Below are 17,463 nucleotides of genomic sequence, written 5' to 3' on the forward strand. Positions count from 1 at the left end.
CAGTTAATCATGAAGGAAAAAAACCCAGAATTAAGGGTTTATGAAAAAATCTTAATAGGTCTTCTTTGTGTGTATGAATTGTCAGAAAGCCTGTAATTATGAGTTCAGATTCTTTCCCTTCTCCCTCACCGTCTCCTGCCCCTTTCTGCTCTGGACCAGTCTTGTGAATGAACTGCTTGCTGTGTTATTTCTTCACAATGTGAACTCATGCACCATTCACATACCAGGCAGAATACAGAAAGGCTTTTTTTTCTTCTCAGTTTTTCTGCTGGTGCTGCACTGTGGTATCTAAATGGTTTGCATGTGTTAGTTTGATCTGATGTGTACCCCTTGTGATGAGCAAAGTATATCACACCCTTTGCCTAGAAGGGATGTTGATGTACAGATAACTTCAATAAAATGGGGGGCTTTTTCTGTGTGTAGCAGATGCCTCCAAACTCATCCCCCCAAAGAATTTGGTAATTTTTATAGCATTTCTGTTACTGAGGTTGTATTCTTGGGTTGACACTGGTTATAGTTGTTTAGTGCAGCAACATCTCTTGAATAAAAACTCTCAAAGTTAGTGTTGCCTTAGCTTGGGCCCCAGGAAGCAAGAAGAATTTGATTTGTAATTGTTTATGAGGTTCAATTTGAATCATAAATAATAATCTATGAAACAGTAAAGTAAAACCCCTTTTGTATCATGTCCTGCTGTCCCTGCAGTCACTTTTATTGATTCACACAACAGGTTTTAACTTAAGGAAATTATATATTGCCTAAAGAGTTTGAAAAGCATGGTTTTGAATAATTTCCTTAAATATAGTCTGTATTTATGGTATGGAGTATCTATTGGAAATAAAGACACAGCCTGAATATTTCCAGTGGATTTCACAGATATTTACTAATGGTGCTTAAGAAATTCCAGTTTCACTTAGATCCTTTTTGATAGAAATCTGTTCTCTCATCTTTTCCTTTCATGGCATCATGCCCTTCTTCATTCTGCTTTCTTCTCCTTTGCATTTGTGGTGCTGAACCCAGGCTGTTCCCTCTTCAGTGCTGGGATACTGAAGCAGGGGAGAACTCTGAATATTCTCATGTCCTCTGTCTGGCTACCCAGTGGCCCCTGACTGCCCAAATCTGATTTTTTTTTAACAAGTAAAAAGATGCCTATTATTTAAGTATTTAAAGAAGTGAACATGTTTTTATTCCTTAAGAATTTCCTGAGGAAATTTGAAGTAAATATAATTGTAAATTGTAATTTAGATTTTGGGTGAAGCTCCAGCCTGCAACAGGCACCTGAGCTTTGGTGAAGGTGTAAGCAGCTGAAAGCTGGACTCCCCTGATTGTGCCTGTCACAACCAGTGGTGTTTTGGGTGCTGGAAAACCACTTTATGGTTGTGTTCCATGGGAGCAGGATGCAGTGCTGTGATGCTGAATTTGTGGGGGTGAACCCATAGCAGATGCATGAATGATTCCTGTTGATGGCCCCAGTGAATGCTGTTGCTGTGTTTCTGCTAAACCACATCACCAGGGCTTTTGAGGCTTGCAGGTGCTTTGTTTTTTGTAGATGGACTATCTGGTAAAAATGCTGGTTTTTCCTGCTGGTCTTTGCCTATAAAAGCAAGACTTCTTCACCACTTTGAGAACACAGGCCCTAGAGGGAAGGGTAGTTCTTCTAATATGCTATAGAAGGAGTTTTCAGCACATACTGCCTGGTGAAGAGATGGCATTAGTCACTTTGTACTAAAGCCCTGCTATTTGGTGTAACTTACTCTTTGCAGTAAATACATGTTCTTGTTTCAGGCAGTTTTGTGCCCATAATCATGCACTGAGACAGACTTAAATGTGCACAGTTGACTTCACAAGTGCAGCTACCACCTTCATGTGCTTTTGGGGATTTTCACCAAAGTCTCCAGCTGGGTTCACAAGGGAGCTGTCACATTGACAGTCTCAGACCTGTCATGGTAGTGAAGAAAACAGCAATATCTGTGTTCTGACCAAATTAGCATCCCCACTGCCTGCCTGCCACAATTGTCATGGGAGTGTTTTGATTGAAAGACCAGGATCTTAAAACTGATCAAAACTGAGCCCAGTTGTTTTATGTCCCTTTGAAAGATCTCTATCCTGTTATGTTTAGTGTTTATGAATCTGAGAATTAGTATTTTCTGCTTGTCCCTTTTGGCTACTGTGATTTGGAGGTGAAGGGAAAAAAAGTTCTTTTGTGAGTTTTAACATCATCCAGGAGCAGGGAAAAAAAGTGCACCAGTCAAAAACTGGTATTTTTAAAGTTACTAATATTCACAGAGAAGGATTAATAGCTTAAGTGTTTTCTAAATAATCTAAAATGTTTGAAAATTAATTTATGTGGAAGAGACTTCTTTTGTTTTAAGGTTTTATAATGTATGTGTATGTTAATGATCTCTGTTAATGACCCAAGGTTGTTTGGTTCTAGACATACTAGGCTAGGAAAAAGTTGCCGGTAGAATTCTTTAGAAGAGCTGAGATTTCTAAAATATAAGGGTTTGAAAAAGTAATTTGTGGCAGCCAGATAATTTAGAGATGTTTTTCATGCCATCTAAAATTTATGCCATTAAAAGCTTTATCCATGCTTGTAACATCACATGTTTTCATCTTCTTCTCTTGCTCATGTGATATGATGTTGTATATAGCTAAATGTGAAACCACTTGGCTGTTTGTCAACCTGTGTGCAAATCTGCTTCTTTAAACCACTCTCTATAGCTTGATTCAGTGTCTGGCATGTTATTTATTATTCAAAAAAATAAAATAAACCAGAATCTCCTAATGACCACCAAAGCAAGTTGCAGAGGCCTCACCATGTCATCAATATCAGTTGATGGGGAGAGGAATTGGGATTTGTGGTAATGGCCATGAGCTGAACAGATTTATTCAGGAGGGGATTGCTCAGCATGCTTCCCCTGCAGTTTGATGCGTTGTTCAGAAGGGCAGATGACATTCTTTAGAATTAGGCAAATCTTAGGAAAAATGGCCTTGCCAATTAAGCCACACTCGGCTAAGAGGGAAATGCCTGTAATAGGACTTTATGAGCCAATAATTGGATACTTAATCTAAAATTTATTCCTGTCTGAGCAAAAAGTGGAGGCTTAAACTAATGATACTGATTTTTGCTGGTAGATTAAGCAGTGGTAGTTGAAGGAAATAAATGTTTGTTTTTATCTGTGGTGTCCTGAAGGGTGTATGTGGTAGGACTGTTTGTGCTTTATGGATGTTAAGACACAGATTGAGGAAACTCATCTATTTAATTTGAAAAATGAACAAAAAAATTGACAAGCTGTTAAAATGAGATGTCTGGATGAATCTCTTTGTTGGTGAGCAACCTTTCAGCTCTCCTATTTGCTTCTTTAGAAATTGTAGACCTGGGCCCTGACGTTTACACATGAGTGTGTGTTTGCCAGCCCACAGGAGATGGCTAATGAAACTCTCTTCAGATCCAGCTTTTAGAATGAAGTAGTGATACTTTGTTCTCTTTTCTAAGTGCTGAAATGCCTCTGGCTTCCCATTGTCATCTTTATCTTTTCTGTAATGGCAAATTGAGTAAAATAAGACTGTAATTTCTGTTCAGCCCAAGTGAAACATCATAGGAGATGTCATGTGGTGTAGAAGCTGTGTTAAGCAACAGAGGGAAAGAAACTTGGTTAAATCAATACCCAAATAAACACAAAAAATGCATTTTAAAGGTCAGGTTCTGGTTTTGGGTTTATTTTTTTTTATCCTCTCTTTCTACTGACATAAATCTGGAGAGATTGCATTGGTTTTTACTGCAGGTTTGTCTCAACAGATGTGAGGGCAGAGTCTGTTCAGGAGTTTGTTTGTGACAGACCCGTTAAACATAAAGAATATCTTGCTAAGCCATGATTTTTTTAGTATGTTGAGCAACCTATTTTTAGGAAGTGTTCTAGCTGTTAGACTTCATAGGCATTATGGTTTTTATATTTTCTATAGCTTTAGCTGTGTCTTGTGACTAAGTGTGACATCTTCAGAGTTTCTGTATTAAAATGTTCTTGGATAGAGATTTTTCTGCAGATCCACCTATATTCAGTCTTACCTTTTTTGATTTAACAAAAAACCTGTGTGTATGTTCCTGTTGATTCTTGCATTAGATTTCAAAACAGAAAATGAATGTCATTTTGAGTTTAAGGAAAAACAATGAAATCATATGCTCTCACAAGAATTGACAAATCATATCCCTTTCTAATGGGAATCTTATATAAAAGTTCAGGAATTCTGTAAAATTAATCTTGAACTTGACTCAGTGGAAGTAGAACGGATTTGGAAGGTATCTGAAATGCTGGAAGGAAAATGCAATGTTTGATTCCCCCCCCAATGTTTTTTGACTAAAAATTGTCATGTAGATGCAGCCATAATGGAGCAAACATGCTATTGTTAAAAAAAAACACATAAAAATCACATAATATTTTACATTCTGTTCTTCTTTCTTTAATGTGGGGGTTAGCAATTCTGTAGAAGCAAGAAAAGAATCTACCTTTGATTCCTTTTGTGCATTATTTCTAAATACTTTTGTTAGATGTTTTTGTTGCTCACATTCTTTATACTCCTAGCTCATATTAAATGTACAATGCTTATTAAAAGAAGAGGCTCTGATGTTTTGTGCCCTTCTCAAAAAATCAGTTGGAGGCAGCTCCTCTTGCAGCAGTTGTCCCTAATAATTTTTCTGGACAGTCTGTAATTACATTTACCTGTATCCATTATTGCTGTGGTTGGTTACATGGGCCTTGCATCTGTCAGGCTCTGTCTGCATAACAGTGCAGTGACTGGGTCTGAAGGAGAGAAATAAACTGGGAAAACACTTTTCTTGTTCAAGAAACACTTGAGCTGTATTTATTTATTTATTTACTTAAAGGATCTTCACATCCCCACACCCTATTTTGGCTGTGTCAGCCTTTAAAGCATTTTGTCTACAGACAAGCACAGTGTTAATCTGCTTCTGAGGGATTGTTTTCCTGAGTTTTGAATTGTATGTTTTGTTCTTTAGTTTGGAGTTCAGGACAGCATGAGTTTTGCAATGCTGTCTAGAGTTCAAGTACATTCATTGGCAGGCTTTCACTTGATCTCCTGCCTGCTCTAGAGGTGAGGGGCTCTTTCTGCTGGTGCTGTGCTTTGATTTGTGCAAGGTACTTAGCTACTGCTATGATTTTTCAGACTGTATTATAGAATTACATTGGCACATATTAAGTAAATAATTCTTCCATTGAATCATCTGAAAACTTAGTTACAGGGAGATAGTGATGAATGGGGTTACTGGTAGGGTACCCAGATATAGTTTGGGTCTGGGTGACCCAGAGTGGAATTGCAGAGCTCCAGTTCCCAACAGGGAGGAGGTTGTACCCAGGGCTGGGGCTGAGCTAACACTTCTAATTCAGATCCAAGTGTCATAATCCACCTTGGTTCTTGTCTGAGTGAACAAGATTAGAACAAGGGGTGGTGGCTTTAAACTGGAAGGGGAGAACAAAGAGTAATGGCTTGAATTTGGATGGGGACAGGGCCAGATTACGTGTCAGGGTGGAATTCTTCACTGTTAGCTTGGTGAGACACTGGCACAGGTTATCCAGAGAAGCTGTGGCTGCCTCATCCTAGGAATTGTTTAAGGCCTGGTTGGATGAGGCTTGAAGCAGTGTGGTCTAGTGGAAAATGTCTGCCTGTGGCAGGGCAGATTGGAATTAGATGATTTATAAGGTCCCTTCCAACCCAAACCATTCTGTGGTTCTGTGAGGAGTTTCAGGGTGTTTGTAAATTTGGTTTCTTTTGGGCAAAGCATCCACTGCAGGAGTATAGCTATTGATTTTTTCAGTGCAAGGCATCACTAGAAAGCAGCTCCTCCCTCTATAAACACACATGGTGTGGACATTGCACCTGAGCTCCAGCTGTTTTCTCCTACAAACTCACTCCTGTTGTAGTTCTGCCAGGAGAAGCATTGCCCAAGGATCTCAGGTTTGCTGCTTCCTCCTCTGTATGGATGGAAGCTGACACCACCACTGAAGTGGGTGAGGGTAAGCTAACAAGTTTAGGAGCCCAGATCCAGAGCTAAATTCTTGCAAGTTATTGATTGAATTTTTAGAAGACTTAAAGGTCAAGGGAAAATGAGAAGAACGGTTTTCCCCCCAGCCTGTGATCTGGATTGTTGACTGTGTTCACAATCCAGTGTAGTTCATTCTGATGCAGTCAAGTTAAAAGTAATGCTTCTGGGCAAAAGAAAGCACATAATATTAAGCCCTGAAAGACTGTATTCAGGCAAGCAGTGGTGCAGAAAAGAACCTGAGCATTGTGGATTGCTTATCATGAGTATCTTAATATGAATTTCTGGTAGGCTGCACTGTTCAAAGAGGTGAATGTCGATAAATTAATATGACAACATGCAGGAGAAAAGAGGGAGATGGTCTGGCTTTTTATATATACCTCAGTGCACTTGTGCACAGGTGGGAGGTCAAAGGAAGGAAGCAAAAATAATCACAGGATTAAAAACAAACAGAGAAACCAACAACTGCCTGGGTTTAGGAGCTTTGTTTTTCCATTTATCGCCACAGAGGTTGAGAGTTGTCATGTCTATATAAAAATACCTATCTATAGATAGACACATACTGCATATGCAAATATATATATACAGGTGTAAAAGAGATCTGGTGGCTTAGCAAGAACCAACAGGGTATCAGGCAGATTCAACCTTGAGATCACAAACAGTGCTGTAGCTAAATTAGTAGTGAAACTTTAGGAAAAGAGAGCTGGTGGAACAGTTTATAATCTTTTAAGGTAAAATTAGATACTACATTTTGTAAGATGTTCTGTAGTCAAACTTCTGGGAACAATTCAGCGGGTTTTATAGAAAGATTACAGCTGAGTGACTGCAGTACTTACTTCAGGCTCTAGGATATGTAAATCTGTAAATGATATTGCATATGCAGATATGATATCCACATATGCAGATATGTTTCAGAAGTACAAGTGCAGTGTCTTTTCTGGGGGCCAGTGTTGTCTCCAGGTTAGATGGCATCATGTTATGACTTAATTACATTTTATTGCTTCTCTGTTGTTATTATGCACAGCAGTTTAAACATTGTGAGCAGAGATACTGGGTTTCAATTTTATATGTACATGGGGTTTTTTTGGATGATTCCACATATTTTTAATTGAAGAACAGGTGTTCCCTGAAAGCTAAATGGGTATCCACTTACCCTGCTTTTATATAGAGAATATATTAAACTTTGCAGTGTGTGTGTTTGTTTTCATTTTAGCTTTCATTCAGGAAGACTATTACTGATAAAAATCTTTGTTTCAAACAGCACAGAGTAGAAGTGCTCAGCTGCAATTCAATTTGTGAAGTGTTTCTAATAGAGTGTTGTCACTTTCATAGCACTCCAGTGAGGGACAAGGAGAGGACTTCCCAAAACACGAATTTTGACTTCAGACTTGAGCATCTTACTACCTTCTTTTCTAAAAGTTATTTCGAATATAAATGTGGTGATAAAGGTATCTTGAAGCTTGATGCTTTTACCTGTATATTCCTAATTTTGTGGTTGTGCATTGCCAGGTAGCAGCAATCAGATTTGTTCAGAAATTGCAGCTCACTCTCTGGGGGCGGGGGTTACAGAGAGCCTTCCCTGCCTTGTTTGTTTTTAGCAAATTGACATTGACTTGTAATTGCCTGGGAGAGTTTTGGTCTTGCATCTGGCTGGAGTTAGGTGTTAGGTCAGATCTTAAGAAGAAATTCTTTATTAAGAGGGCAAGTGAAGCACTGGCACAGGTTGCCCAGAGAAGCTGTGATTGCCCATCCCTGGAAGTGTTCAAAGCCATCCTGGATGGGGTTTGGAGCAGCCTGGTCTAGTGGGTGGCATCCCTGCCCATGGCAGGGTGGTGGAAGGAGATGACCTTAAAGGTCCCTTCCAACCCAAACCACTCCATGATTCTGTCACTTGTGCCTCATTGACACAGAGCTCAGAGGTTTCTGTGCATCTCCAGTCTGGAAATCTGTCATTTCAGCACTGGTTTTTGGTTCAGTGCCAGTGGATAGATTGAACTGCTTGTTAAGTTGGTTTCTGGCACTTGGGTGTCGAGATTCTGCATGGTGGAGGAGCTCTGGTGGACTTTGCACACCCAGTTTGGTGTGTGCTTCTGAAAGATACAGCCATGGAGAAGAGGGTGCAGGTGTTTTTGAGGACAGAGAGGGGGCATCTGTCTTGATAGGACTTTCTAGAATACTGGAGTTCTGGTTTGCCTTCCAAAAGGATCATCTGGGCTTGGAGGCGTTCCTAATCGGCGGCAGACGGAAGTCACTATTGATCCATGGTCATTTGTGCTGGCTTTGGGACAGGATCCCTGGGGACTGTGTCTGCAGGCTGGCAGGCATGTCCTCTGCCTTGATGATCCAAGCAAGGTCAGGAGAGAGAAATGGCTCAGCCATCCAGCTGAAGGAATTTTGGCATGCTGCTTGGGCCCAGGGATCAATTCTAAATAGCTGCCTTATGCCTATCTGAGGAAAAGTCTTTCCAGATCTGATGTTGCTGTGTTGTGTGGTGGCTGTCAGGGTCTCCAAAGTACAGCTGGGCAGTTCATGCATGGAAGGACTTGTTGTCTTCAGTTCTCCCTTAGAGGCTTATAAACATTAACCACCCAGAGGCTACTGATTCAGATAAGCTTGCTATAAATTGACACTGCATGTAAATGAGCCATCGTGCTGTGTTGTGGTGATTAATGTAACTGTAATGGCACACATTATCTCCTAAAGTTATGATAACCTGGGGAAATCACTTAAAGATAACCTGTTCTGTCTGCTCTCCTCAGGAGGATATCTGCATTTTGGCTCCACATAGCTTATCTTTGCTCCTAGTGCAAACCAGAAAATTAAAGAGAGCAAACTGCATGCTAGGACCATATTCTAGCCTGCATTGCATTTACTCCTGCATGTTAATTTTCTTATGCAAAAAAACCTGCTTTTGGGTTGCCTTGAGACTGGCATTTTTTAATAGGCACTCTCCAGAGATCATACTAATTCTGTCCCAAGCTCAAGATCCAGGTGTCTGTGCTGGAACTCAGCTAATTGTTGCTGAACCTCTCATACTTCTGTCGTGCTGGTAAGGCCCTGGCACTAACTGCTTGAGGCTTGGTTTGACTTAATTTGAGTCTTACAGGAATTTGTCTTAGTTTAGCTCTTCATTCTGAAAGTATGTACTTTCCCTTGCAGGTTTTACTTGTGCCATAAATTCAGTATTCCAGTTTCTAAACAAAACAGCTGATGAGTGATCTGTAGGTACAAGTGTTAATAATACATGTAGAGTTAAATTTGCAGAAAATTTTCTTTCTTGTTTCAAATGAAATTTAAAGCAGAAAAGGGGAAAAAAAAGCGCTGCCTTTGATTTTCTTAGTTTCTTATTTTGATCCAAATCCTGAGAGAGCTGGGATTTTTGACTGTGAAGCATTACCAAAATGCTTAAGTATTTTAGAATCCCAAATCTTTGGATTCAAGGTACATTTCCCACTTTTTACTTGGGAATCCTTTGGGCTGTCTGTTCTGCCATAGAAACTGTCTTGCTAATTGTGATCACTCCTCCTCTCCCTGTGTTTTCATATCAGGGATAGTAGAAGGAGGAGCTGAGGAATCCTTGAGGAAAGACAAACTGTAACATGTATGTATTCCTGGAATAGTTATTCGACCTCTCATGAGATTAGAAATGTCTCTTCATGGAGGGGCTCTGGAGAGAAGTGAATGAGCTGGGGAAGAGGCAGGAGAAGGGAGGAGAAGATCATTTCCCAGTGAGTGCTGGCAGTCACTGTGCTGTGGCACAGGGCAGGGGGAGCTCAGTTCACATCAGTAGGAAGTGCTGAGCCTCTCCAGGCTGAAAGCAGCGCTGAGCTGTACAGAGAGGGGCTCCTGTGGAGCCTGCAGGGCTGGAACTGCAGTGGCACACACCCTCTTGTGGCAGGAAGGGACAAGTCCCAGCACAAACCAGCGTGGTCTCTTGTTTTCTGTGCTCCCTGGTTTGCCTTGCTCGCTCTTTGGTGTTCAGTGAACATCCCTCACTCAGGTGCACCACCTGTGCTTTCCTGCACTTGCCTCTTTCATCTTCCTGTTCTTGCAGTGCCTGAATCTGTTCTGTCCTGCAAATTCTAAAACTTCACCCCATTTAAATCTGGTTTTATCAGTATTTGGATAGTATTTAAACTGTGGACTTTAAAGTGCCCTTCTCACTAAGCTGCCAACATACTAAAAATACTCCTTACGGACTAAAACATTTACAGGAACAAAAAGGCTGGAAAAATAACCAAGGGTGCTGAAGAACATACTAGTTTTGTGTCTTAAATAGCTTAGTTTGTCTGAACTACTATGAAGGGGTCATGTATAGATTAGGGGATAACATGCTGCTTTTCCCAGCTGTTTGATTAACCAGCTTAGGGCTGGGTCAGATGCGCAGGAGCAGAGCAGGGAAGGCACATCAACACCTTCCAAGTGCAGAGGGGCCCTCCAGCATGTTTGCAGTTATCAGATTTTCTGCATAATAAGTTGTACGCTCCATTCAGCACTCTAATTAACCCAGGAAAGCTCTCTGGCTCAGTCTGTGCTGATAGCATGAACCTCACAAAGCCAGGCAGTCTCACCAAAGTACCTCTAAATAAGATTAAGCAAAGCGAGCCAGCCATGAAATAAAATGTAGGCTAAGTGTCGAGCAAATACTCTTATTTGCTTTCATTTAGTACCAAGTTCTGCACTTGGCATGAGGTGTCCAAGCATTTAATGTGTGAGTAGCACTGGCAACTCCTAGCAAGTGCTGACAGATGAGACCTTAATCATTAATGTTTCTCTGTACAGATAAAAATAACCAAATGCTGTATGACAACACTTACAAACACAAGTTGATGGTATTTCCTACAACTCCTAAGCAGTCCTGGCTCCCACTGATCCCATCAGGATTGGGAATTACATGTTGGTGGAACACGGTGGCAGACTGGGTAATGCTGGGATATCAGAAGAAAGGAGAAAAGCCAAGGCTGGTGGCAGGTTTGTGAAGTGTCAGGTTCCTTAGTTAGCCCTGTGCTGCTGCTAAAGATCCTTGTCAGCAGGAAAAAGAAACAGTGTGAGTGATGGAGGATGGAGCAGGTACAGACATACAGGGTCCTGAAATCTATGACCTGTTTGCAGAATGGATCTCATCCTCCTTTCTTTGCCTTTTCAGGTATCTTGCAATATCTTCAGAACTCTTCCACCTAGTGACAGCAATGAATTTGATCCAGAAGAAGATGAGCCCACCTTGGAGGCATCGTGGCCGCACTTACAGGTTTTTGATTACTTACCTCAGAGGAAATTCTTGTCATTGTTTGGTGTATCTAATAATTTTCTTAGCTTTTTTTTTTAACCTGTGAATCAGAACTAGTCTGTGAGACACTAACATTTATTAATACTGTTTATGATTCTAATATAGTACCTAAAGAGAAGGGAGAGAACTTTGTGATATTTCTAAAATGTTAAAGCTTTCTTTCAAAATTATATTGATGGTGTCCCTCATATTCCTGTTTTCCTTCACTGATTTAAAAATTATTTTGCTTTCCCAACTGCTTTGATGCACAAGTATTTTTCAACAACTGCAGCAAGAGCATTGTGAGGATGACACTGCTGGCAGTTTTGCTTTATTGAGGGTGGTTAATATTCATAGGAAAGTGCACAGGTGTTGGCAGCTGATCAGAAAAGTGAATGAGAAGCTGCATCCCTATCTAAGTCCTCCTTCCTCTCCTCGAGGTTTGCTCCCAGGTGTTTGGAGCAGGAATCAAGCTCGCTCAGTAGCATCCCTTTCTCTGAATTTCACTTGTCAAAACAAGGGGTTTTGAGACCCCCATGTGGAATAACACTGCATCCAGGTCTGGGGTTATTAGCGCAAGAAAATTGTGGGCCTGTTGGAGTGGGTCCAGAGAGGAGGGTGCACAGATGATCAGAGGGCTGGAGCACCTGTCCTGTGAGCACAGGCTGAGAGAGCAGGGACTGTTCATCCTGGAGAAGGCTCCAGGGAAACCCCATTGCAGCCTTCCTGTACTTGGAAAAGGAAATTATAAAAAAGCAAGGGAGAGAGTGGCTTTTTACATGGTCAGATAGTGACAGGACAAGGAGAGATTCAGATTACACTTTATTAAGAAGCTCTTGAGTTCTGAGGGCCTGAGGGCCTGGCACAGAGGTTGCCAGAGAAGCTGTGGCTGCTCCATCTCTGGGAGTGTTGAAGGCCAGGTTGGATGAGCAGCCTGGTCTTGGGAATGCTGTCCCTGCTCATGGCAGGAGTGGTGGAATGAGGTGAATCTTTAATGTCCTTTCCAACCCAAACCATTCCATTGTTCTGCAGTTTTCAGTGAAGAACATAAACTAAACTGGAGAAAATGTCCTTGATACTAGTGCAGTAAATTCCTTTATAGAAAATATAGATGAAGATGCTGTGTGTGTTAGTCAGGATAATGACTCACACCACTGGTAAATTTACAGGAAGTTTGCTTGAGTAACAGTTTGTGGAGTTTAAGAGTTTTTGTGAGCAAAGAAGCAGAATTGATCTCAGCCTGAAATGAGGATTCTATTTTACAGTTGCATGCACAATCCTGTGAGGGTTTTTTTTCCCACTCTTTTGTGCTCTCTAATTCAGAATCTGTTGAAATGTAGGTTCATCCCTCATTTATATTTAAATTTCACAAAAAATAAGAATCTTCAAAACTTCAAGGCAGCTCTGAGGAGCTGTGCCTGCCTGGAAACAGCACATTCAGTGACACTGGTGCTGTAGTTCAAAAAGTCATTACTTGCATGGAAATGAGGGAATTTCTTATCCAGTGGATGACTTAGCATTGTCAAGAAGAAATTCACCAAAGTATTTGTGAAAAGTCAATGGAATTGATTTCCTGATGATTTAATGTTGGTGTTATGTAAGCTGTCACTTTTCCCACAACTTACTTCTAAACCTCTCTCCTGCTTTTTGATTTCCTACTGCTTCTTTGAGAAGTCAGAGAACACTGTTATAAAGTACCAGCAGCAGTTTTGCAGCATATTTCTGTCATGGAAAAATTTAAAATGATTTTAAAATGTACTTTTTAAGCTTCCTTTCTCCTTTCAGTATCAATATTCATACTTACTAAAGACAAAAAGGAAGAAGTTTTCAGTGGCTGCTCTTTGTGAAAAGGTTCTGCAAAGAGAATGGCTGGCTGGTAGCTCATTATCAGTGACAGATCAGAGTTGCTGTCTTATGAGGCCACAGCAGTCTCTGTTTCACTTCACTTCCTTGTTCCCTGCTTTTTATACTCTTCTTTTTCTCCACTAAATGAAAAGTCTTGCTGTCCCACTGAAGAGTTTAGGTAGAGATGGAATTGCATGAAAATAAGCAGATTTTCTCCAGCCCTGAGGCTAATCTTTACAGTAACTTAGGAACTTCTGAATAAATTCTGGTTTGTATTCTTCTTCTGTGTTTCAAGTTGTACTAGAACACTACTCTAAGCAGTTTCTAATTTAATTTAAATATTTCCAACTGTTTCACCAACCCCTTCAGAATTGTAATGTCTGTATTTGATGTGACTTCAGCAGTTCAGAGGGCAGTCTAAATGTGCTTCCCAATTACTCTGGGAAGCTTTACAAGATGATAACAAGCATTACAAGATGGCAGTGCCTGTTCTTGGTGATGAAATGTCTTTGACTGGAGTTAAATAAGCAGAGGCAGCTTAAAAAGCTCATGTAATTAATTTTAACTAAAAGGTGGTAACTTAATAAAGGAGAAAAATATTTTCCATTTTTTTAACCCTTTGTACTGGGGAAAAATAAGCACTTAATCTTTAATAAAATAATTTAGGGAAATACTAAAAATATAAAGAGTAATCAAGTCATAAATTAAACCCACGTTTTGTTTATTTTTTCTTTTGCAGCTTGTATATGAGTTTTTCATACGATTTTTGGAAAGCCAAGAATTTCAGCCCAGCATTGCCAAAAAGTACATAGATCAGAAATTTGTATTGCAGGTAAGCTGGTGTGTTTTCTTTAAGGCTTAGTGCTGCTTTTGGGGGAAAAAAAATCCTTTAAAAAGATTTAGTTTAGAATTTGAAAGTATAACTTTATTTGCAACAGAAAAATGCTAAGCCAGCATCTACAATGAAAGTTTTCAATCTATGGAGGAAATGGAAAAAGGTGTGTGTGTTTATATGTCAGCTTGTTACTATAGATACATAAAATAGATGGTTTGGATCCAGTTTCAATACCTCAGTCAAAATATTTGACTTTCTGGTTTTGAGACAGAGCTGAAACAGTAACTGTTGAAAAATGAAAAGTTTCCCACCAAGTAGTCTCAGAATGCTGTTCTCTCAATCTAGAGACTACTTAAACACCAGTTTTAATGTGTCTTAGTATTGTTTATACTTTTGTTTTCTGGGTAAGCCAGGACACTCCACAGATACATTTTTTTGTCTTCAGATTTGAGAACAGGCCTGACTTGGGTTTTGTTTTCCCTTTGTGAGTTTTTGTGTAACTGCAAAGTCAGAAAGAACTTTGTGCTTGATGCTGTCTGTAGCTTGCTTGTGAAAATCAGGGGAATTTAGAAAGATTGCTATTTAGTTAGAAAATGGAGTTTCCTTGCAGGCTGTCACTTGAATGAAAAAGCAACTTGGAGTTGGCAGGAGAGACTCAGCATTTCTGAAGACCTTTCTCTTGCCCCTTATCACTCATGGAGCTTTTATTTTTCCCTGTACTGCTCAGGCAATAAAAGTTGTGCTTTTACTGTTCATTGTGTTGTCTGGATGAAGAATACCTGAAAAATGCAGTGAACAGAGCAATTTCTGTCCTTACATTCAAAGTTTCAAAGAAGATAATTCAGTTTTCTTCTTGATATCACAAGACCTTCTTCATCCTACAAAGGCAATAGGATATACTTCAATTTTTCCTTTATCCTTCTCCTAAACACAAGAGCATTTTTCATCTGGATCAAACCTCTGGTGGTTTCCTTTTTGTTCATCTCAGTACTGATTTGACAAGGAGGTGCACCAATGTGTTCATCCAGTACCTGGTGGGGATAAAAGAATATGCATGACAGATCACTCCTGACAGGATTTTTCTGGCTGGTTTTGGTTTGATGAGATAGAGCAGGACTGCATTAGGATGAATACATGTGCTCTCCTCCAAAATCTAGGAAAAATAATTCTTAGATGCTCCTGTTCTGTGCTGCTGAACGTGGTCATGACTGGCAACATCCCACTCAACCCTTTTAAGACATTCAAAACTGTCAGTTTGGCACAGGAGAATGGGTCTAAACCAAGGGTTTTTAAATTTTTTTTTTAAATCCTGCTAGTTTTCATTAAATCTACTAAATGGAAGAATATTATCTACTGAAAGAGGGGAATATGAGATTTTAAAACCTGCATATCAGAAAACATGGTATGACAATTAAGAAGGCAAAGGAGTTCTAAGGATTCCTATGTTCTTATGGGGTTTGGTGATGCACATTTTTATATTGCTGTGCAGAGTGTCAATTTAAAATTCACATTTTTCTAGAAAAAGTTCTATTCAGACATACATATATACATATACATACATACATAACTATTTATATGTAGTGTGTACATGTGTGTGTGTATATATATATATATATATATACACACATACATGTACACACTACATATAAATAGTTATATTTCCACGTGTGTACATACTTTTTGGTGAGCTGTAGGAAATTGGGGTGTCCTTCCACTTCCTATTGTGTTTGTTGTGTCAGGAGTAACTCCTGAGTACCTGCAGATCCCTTACACAGGAAAGCAATTTGAGACTGAAGAACATGAAGCATTTTGGTGTCTCGTGACACTGACAACACAAATGGGACTTTTGGAGTATTTGGAATCAGCTTTTTCTCAAAATTAATTTTTTTAAAATTTTAATGATGTGTTTCTTGGCAGTAAGGATGCCTGTATGAAAAAAAAGGGAAAATGTTCATTTTTTAATGGACTTTTTTCAAGCTTTTTGCTTGTTTACTTGCTTTTTGCTTTCTTTTATTAAGTATAGCTGTGGTTCTGGCTTTCAGCTGTATGTTTTAATAAAATACTGTATTTACCAGTGTAGCTGTTCACTTCTAAAGCCTGCTTATGTACAGTTTGAAATGGTTGGCAGTGGTTGCTAAGAGACATACTATTCAAATATATCCACAAGTCTCTGTTATGTAGGTTGCTATTTTGGAAAATTAATTTCCTTTTTCTATGTATGTTTAGAATAGTCAAAATAAATTATGGAAGTCTTGCTGCTAATTCATAAAAATAAGACTTTATTGTTGAAACCTGAAAACCAATTGGACATAGCAAAATAATAGTCTTATTATTATTTTTTTTTTTAATGAGAGACTTAGTTTAGCAATGTTTCCAGAGAGGATCTGCATAAGAGAACTGGAAATATAAATACTTTTCAATCCAGTAAGAAAACAAAAAACCTAAGTGCTTCCAGCTGTTTGCTGTCTTAGGCTGAAATGTGCTATTTGGGGAAGGATGAGGTGACTATTTATTTATTTAAATCCAGAACTAATTGAGGAGAGCAATGTGTTTATAACCTCTGGAGGGCAGCTGACAAACCTCATACTTCCCTCATGAAATCCCCACCACAGATTCTTTCTTACTGCAAGGAAGATACAGTGAGGTCTCACTTCAAGCTGCAGAAATGTTCCAAACAATGAGGAAGAATGTGTGCATCAGTCCTAGACCTGGATGTTAGAAAGCAAAACCCCAGACAGCCTAGCAACTTTAAATCATATTTTTTCTTACCTTTTTTCACCTCCTCAGAGTTATATAGCAGTTTAACAGAGATCAGGTGTAGCATGCATACACTGACATATCTACTTGCAATAGGTATTTATAATTTATCTGTTTGTGAATCTAAGATAATTTTGTTTTCTGCCACTCCTGTAATGATTTTCTGACAGCATCTTACCCATTTGTAAGACCTGTTTGACAATCTCTCTATTTCTCTTGCAAGACAGGTATTCGTTCAGTTGCTTTTTTTCATGCAAGACAGATACTGGTTGCCAATGATTACTAAAAATTACCTAAAATTCCCTGGTTTCTGCACATTTGTGGCAGTTGGTTGTGCTTTTTGCTTTAAAGTTTACCTCTGCATTTATTCCAAACATCCACCAGAATATCCAGTGTTGTGGTGTCACAAAAAAAAATGAGGAGGGTGGCGAAGGGAAAGCTCATACTGTTGTGGCAGAGGATTCAAGGGGAATAAAACAAAGAACTGCAGGTGATATTCCTGCTACTCATTTCATGCAGCTTCAGGTGTTGGTGTTTGGGATACATTTTGTACAATACCAGACACTAAAACATCTTTCTTGGCTAAGTCTCACATAACCATTTAAGAGCTACTTAGTAAACATGGGTTTTCTATTGTTTGTTTTTTTTTTTTCCTTTATTCATTGTTTTGTTTTGGTTTTTTAATTGGCATTGATAATGAAATCACTG

The 17,463-nt window shown here is 39.3% G+C and overlaps 1 protein-coding gene across 3 annotated transcripts in view; it reads left to right on the forward strand.

Annotated features, from left to right (window-relative positions):
- The window catches only part of PPP2R5E (protein phosphatase 2 regulatory subunit B'epsilon), a 71,669-nt gene that overhangs the window by 42,716 nt on the left and 11,490 nt on the right, over positions 1-17,463 (forward strand). For all 3 annotated transcript variants that reach the window (XM_059475359.1, XM_059475358.1, XM_059475357.1), the window contains exons 4-5: positions 11,199-11,300; positions 13,903-13,995. In XM_059475359.1, coding sequence (XP_059331342.1) covers positions 11,199-11,300; positions 13,903-13,995 — 195 coding nt within the window. The remainder of the gene's footprint in view (positions 1-11,198; positions 11,301-13,902; positions 13,996-17,463) is intronic.

This window comes from Ammospiza nelsoni, chromosome 6 (genome assembly GCF_027579445.1).
Source record: "Ammospiza nelsoni isolate bAmmNel1 chromosome 6, bAmmNel1.pri, whole genome shotgun sequence".
Classification (NCBI taxonomy): domain Eukaryota; kingdom Metazoa; phylum Chordata; class Aves; order Passeriformes; family Passerellidae; genus Ammospiza; species Ammospiza nelsoni.